Below are 6000 nucleotides of genomic sequence, written 5' to 3' on the forward strand. Positions count from 1 at the left end.
CCAAAACAGGACATTGGCTTTTTGCAAATATTTTCATTTAAACCTAGACCTATTTTTTTATGGGGAGATAATAGCAGTTTAATTTCTTTGAGCATTTTGAGTATTTTGTTTATTATAGAAAAACTTTAAGTAAAATAATATTTTTCAGGTCTTATAGAAGAACAAAACAATAAGCTCAGATTGAGGAGGATATAGGCCAAATATTAAAGTCTGGACAGCAAAATGGTTATTTTTAGATGACAGCAGGCTGGTTTCTCGTGGATGGGGGTCTAAATGGGCAGATGTTCTGTGCTTTACTCCCCCACACATCATGGACACACCCAGACTGCCCAGGGTGATCAGTCAAACTGTGTGTGTGTGTGTGTGTGTGTGTGTGTGTGTGTGTGTGTGTGTGTGTGTGTGTGTGTGTGTGTGTGTGTGTGTGTGTGTGTGTGTGTGTGTGTGTGTGTGTGTGAAGGGGGGGCGCTCAGCTGGTCCCTCAGAGGAATTTGGACAGCGCGCAAAGACATCCGAGGCAGAAACTTCTCGTTTTCTCATGAGATAAGGGAACTGAACCCAACCTGAACTGAACCCGAGCTCAGCCCATCTCGTCAGTCAGGGTATGGCTATAGCGGCTCGGTCTAGGACGGGGTTCTACCGGCAGGAGGTAAACAGAACCGTGTGGGAGGTGCCGGAGAGGTACAGGGACCTGAAGCAGGTCGGAACGGGCGCTTATGGAACCGTGTGGTGAGTTCAGAATAAAAGCTGCAACAGCTGCATGAAAAGACATGGAGGGATTTTAATCGTTATGGACGTTTTTTTTTATTCCGTAGGCAAAATGTGTGAAAAAATGAGTCAAATCGGATTTAAGTAGCTTTAGTAGAAAATACAAAGCAAAAACCTGAAGAGTAGCCAGTAAATTTTCACTCATAAAATAATAAAAAAGAAATACATGTCTCTTTCTTTTGTTTGTTTTTAGTTAATTTTAGTGTTTTTGACTCGCCCAGATTAAGCGTTTAAAGTTTGAATCATCAAACCCAACAGCTGCCTGGTTCTGGTCAGGACCTTCACAGCTGGCTCTGCTGGGCCCCTCTGCATTGTGTGAGTCTGGATGAGGGTCAACAAAGAAACCCCCCATTCACTTTCATTGTTTAGGAAAAGTCACAGGCTCCTAAGCTCTGTGCTTGTGACCAGTCACAAAACCTGCAATTCTTTTTCTCTCTACAGACCCTGAGACTGATGACTCTTTGTGAACTGGAATATTTGTGGATTTCCATCCATAAAATGTGATCTCTGACTATTTCAGGCTTTAAGAAAACAGAACAACATATTAAAAAATCCCCATCATTCTCTCATCCCTCACATCCTTTGAAGCTGGGTCCTACAGAGGCCTAGGAGATGGCGCATATAGCTATATATATATATATATATATATATATATATATATATATATATATATATATATATATATATATATATATGCATGTTTCCCAGGTGACTTTTTATTTTAAAAGGAAAACTGTAACAGTTTTAAGTAATTTAAACACAAGTAATCGTTTCATGTTGTTTCTGTCAGCTCGGCATGGGACCGTCGTTCTGGAACTCAGGTGGCCATCAAAAAGCTTCATCGGCCTTTCCAGTCCAAACTCTTTGCTAAAAGGGCCTACAGGGAGCTGCGACTGCTCAAACACATGAAACATGAAAATGTAGGTGTCCTTGATAACTTTGTAACTAGAATAATGTCCTATAAAAGATGATTGTTTTTCCTGAATGGTTCCTCCCAGGTGATTGGGCTGTTGGACGTTTTCACTGCTGAGATCTTGTTGGACCAGCTTAGAGATTTGTAAGTCCTGTCCTCCTACTCACTCGTCCATAGAAAGGACTTTTTTTTTCTAAATCTCAATTTTTTCTTGTCCTCCTCAGTTACCTGGTAATGCCATTCATGGGCACTGACCTAGGCAAGCTGATGAAGATGGAAAGGTTGTCAGAGGACAGAGTACAGTTTCTTGTTTACCAGATGTTGAAAGGGCTCAAGGTAGGAGTAAAAAATCAGATTTTACAGAAAATTGATGTTCATTTTAGAAAAAAAGACAAATAATGTTGTTTTCTGAGTCAAAACTTTTCCATATCTTGTTGATCTGCAGTACATCCACTCTGCAGGGATCATCCACAGGGTGAGTGAACTTTGACCTTTCAAGCTAAAAGCTTTGTGGATGGGTCTTCTCTTTCTCACATTCCTTCATTTGGGTTTGCGTTTCAGTCAGCTTGTGATGTCTCTGTGAGGATTTGATCCTGTATTTCAAGCAATATGATATGTCTCAGTTTCTGAGCATGTCCGGCTCATTTTAGTTTGACAGCTAATTATAGGAGATTAAAGAACAGATTAAATCTGCAGCCCGTGTAGTTCTGTAAGCACTACAGAAACTCCTGCGTTCAGAAATGATGTTATCTTTATTTTTCTTGACATTGTTGTTTTCCAACAGGATCTCAAACCTGGAAATTTAGCGATTAACCCAGACTGTGAGTTAAAGGTAAAACACTTTGAAACTAAGATTTACGGATTAGACTTTTTTTTCTCAAATTGGCCTAATTTTTACATCACATCACTGCTTCAGATTCTTGATTTTGGCCTGGCGAGGCAAGCTGTCTCTGAAATGACGGGCTATGTGGTGACGCGCTGGTACAGAGCCCCAGAAGTTATCCTCAACTGGATGCATTATACCCAGACTGGTAAAATAGTCCCTCTAATAATAGTAACTGTAACCCCTAAATGACAGATAACTGACGTTCTGCTTTGTGCTGCAGTGGATATCTGGTCAGCAGGCTGCATCATGGCAGAGATGCTTTTGGGAAAACCGCTGTTTAAAGGAAACGATCGTATCCTTGTTCTTAACTGTTCGAACTTTTACCTCTGAACTGTTTCTCTGCACCCTCAGCTTGATGAATCGCTGTTATTCTTGTGCATTTCGTAGAAATCTAACATGAAATGGTTATGGATGTCCCTAACTGACTACCTTCAGATCTGGATCAGCTCAGAGAAATCATGAAGATTACAGGAACCCCGACTCCTGACTTTGTTGTGAAGCTACAGAGCCAAGATGTAAGCCGTTGCCTAGGTTACACATTAGGTCTGCCCTTGGAGGAGGAAACTTTAGAAATGAAAGAGGGCTGTAGCTTTGCTCACAGACTTCAAAAAGAAGAACCGGTAGTCGTGTTGGTTCACATTCGTATTTGAAATCAGTGGCTTTAATACTTGTTCTGCTGTTTGAGTCTGTCCTGATGAAGTGAACCAAATCTTAATGTGAACATTTCTCCAACAGGCCAGAAACTACATCAGAAGCTTGTCAAAAGTTCCCAAAAAAGATCTGCACTTTGTTTTCTCCAAAGCCAGTTCAAACGGTACTCAGAATGCTGAGTTCTCTTGTTGATGCACCTGTTGGTTTAAGGAGGTTCTCACTGACGTGTCTTGGGTACACTCTAGCGGTGTGTGTTCTGGAAAAGATGCTGCTTCTGGACCCTGAGTGCAGGGTGAGTGCGTCCGAGGCGCTGGAGCTCCCCTTCTTCAGCGAGTTCAGAGATGTAGAGGAGGAGACGGAGGCTCTGCCGTACGATCAGACCCTGGACAACGCAGACCTGCCTCTGGATCAGTGGAAACGTAAGAGACGAGGCTCTGCATTACTGCTGCATAACCTTTTAGGTCAGCAGAGAATTTTTCTGCTCGAGTATGAAATTATGTTTTAACCGTAAAATGAGATAAAACATAATCACAGCAGCAAATGCCATCTATCCTCGGGGGAAGGCATTCATCACCACTCGTGATTAAAGCCTACACCACAGACATATATGTGTAGACTGTGGACTGGTGCTGCCTAGTGAGCGGCCAACATCTTGGATGGGTCTCCATTGTCCCCCAGTGCATTTATTTCTACTGAGGAAGGTGTTTGCCCATGTAAAAAACACATTATGTTTTTTCACAAAATCAGACATACGGTTTGACTTGATAATCAAAATATACATATAATTACATAAATTAAATTAAATATAAAATCCCAAAAGGTAGGCTAGAAAAGGTTCAATAGTGATGTTGCAACCATGGGCTGTAACAAACATGAGCATAGTTGCTCGTCCTGTGTTAACTCCAGTTGGGTTTGGAGAGTGAGGAGACCCATCCAACATGGCGGTGATGCTGTTATGCTCTGCAGAACCCAAAGGGGCGTAGCTACGTATTCATGTGGTCCACACGGGTAAAGTTAATGATGTGCACACGAAGAACACAAAGAGGTCATCACATCTCCAGCATATATATCTGCAATCCCCTGTTCCCCGAAGGTCTTGGTGTGTTAAAATAAGTAATATTGGTGTGGACAAACTTCTAACGCCTGACTGAATTCATCAGGTACTCAAGTTGCAGTTAGAAATGAAAAAAATCTAAACAAGCCATGAAAATAAAATCATTAAAAATAAAAGATTTTTTTAAAATAGATCTCACGTTTACTAAAAGGGTCTGATTACACAAGCTGTCTGCCTCAAGAGGAGAACACTTTAATATAATAAGGTGATATATATTTCTTCTAAGTTTGTATAAACTTGGCCTATTTCCTAAATTTGTCTCAATCAGTGAGCAGGAGGGAGAGGGTGCACATAAAGGAAGTAAACCATAAAGTGTGCGTGAGCATTATGGAAGTGATTGAGAAGGCAGGTTGGGGAAAATAGTGGAATTAGAGACATCTGCATGAGAAGTAAATAGTCACGTGAGTGAGAATGTTCACGTCCAACAACTTAGCACCGAGTTTGTTCGGATGGATTCCATTTCCCCAATAATCTCCTTTTCCAGAGCAGATTAAAATGATCAATTAAAGCAAAGTTGGGCTTCTTGCAAACTGATTGAAGCCAAGTTTGAAGGCTTGAGTGCTGACACTTATAGTGTGATTGGAGCCAGAGAAAAATATGGACTTTCTATGCTGTTAAAGGACATCTAAAAACAGGCCAAATCCCTTTTGTTCAGGTCCGAGTGTTTACAGCTGATATCACTGAATCCCACATGAACAAATATCCTTTTGATAGAATCTGGGAGAGATGGAAGTACGTAATTAAGGAGCTTGTCTAAAATGACAGAAACTGTTGTCCCAGGAAAACAGTGCATGGTGGCATTATAGAAACACACGTTTCTAATGATAGAATCACCAATGATGACAGTATTAGGAGAAAACAGGTCAGCTGCCCTGGGGTACGTTTGGTATATTTATTCTGAAATGGTTATTTTAGGATCTACAGGGGAACCTTAGGAAAATTAGAATGTGCAAAAGTTATTTTATGTCAGTAAATCAATTTCAAATGTGAAACTAGTATATGAGATTGACTCATTGCATGCAAAGTCAGATATTTTCAGCTGTTATTTGTTATATTTTTGATCATTATGGTTATGAAGCTTATGAAAACCCCACATTAAAAATCTCAGACAATTAGAATATTGTGGAAAGTGTTGCACTCTAATCAGTTAATGAATCCAGAACACCTGCAAAGGGTTCCTGAGCCTTTAGATGGTCTCTCGGTCTAAGTTGAATTACTGACATAAATGGACGTATGCAGCGTATTCTTACTTGAATCACAAGAGCAAAAATGGCAAATCACTGACAGATTCATGTCAGTAGTGAGTTGTGTATTATCTCAAAAATGTGAACTGTGAAGATTATGATACTTGTCTGTTGTTTTTTTTATTTGCACAGGTCACACTTTCACAGAGATTTTGACCTTCAGGCCACCCAGAGATTCGAGGGAAACATCACTTTAAAAATGACACATTTATTTTACTTTGGAGCTTTCCTCGTCAGAAGAGATAAATATTATATGCTTGGCAGTGGCTTTAGTGTCGATACATTTGATTTTTGTACATCGGCGATAAAATCAATTAGACCTTTTTTTAACAAGAATGTTTATAATTTGTTTATTTCATGGTAGATGAAATAATTGTAATAATACTGAGTTAGTGAAAGAAAACCCTCTTGAATGAATGAATTTTGC

General features: G+C 40.0%; 1 protein-coding gene across 2 annotated transcripts; it reads left to right on the top strand.

Moving 5' to 3' along the window:
* The first annotated feature begins 482 nt into the window (after positions 1-482).
* mapk12b (mitogen-activated protein kinase 12b) lies at positions 483-6000 on the top strand. 2 transcript variants are annotated; one of them, XM_015976923.3, is made up of 12 exons: positions 483-726; positions 1556-1685; positions 1764-1822; positions 1903-2014; positions 2124-2153; positions 2463-2510; positions 2595-2709; positions 2785-2856; positions 3000-3079; positions 3300-3378; positions 3461-3634; positions 5706-6000. In XM_015976923.3, the coding sequence occupies exons 1-12, from the start codon at positions 602-604 to the stop codon at positions 5768-5770; spliced, it is 1089 nt and encodes a 362-aa protein (XP_015832409.1). In that variant the 5' UTR covers positions 483-601; the 3' UTR covers positions 5771-6000. The 2 variants fall into 2 exon arrangements, with proteins under 2 accessions (XP_015832409.1, XP_070410591.1); XM_070554490.1 differs by having other exon boundaries at positions 2463-2709.

The sequence above is a fragment of the Nothobranchius furzeri genome, chromosome 1, assembly GCF_043380555.1.
Source record: "Nothobranchius furzeri strain GRZ-AD chromosome 1, NfurGRZ-RIMD1, whole genome shotgun sequence".
In the NCBI taxonomy this organism is placed as follows: Eukaryota; Metazoa; Chordata; class Actinopteri; order Cyprinodontiformes; family Nothobranchiidae; genus Nothobranchius; species Nothobranchius furzeri.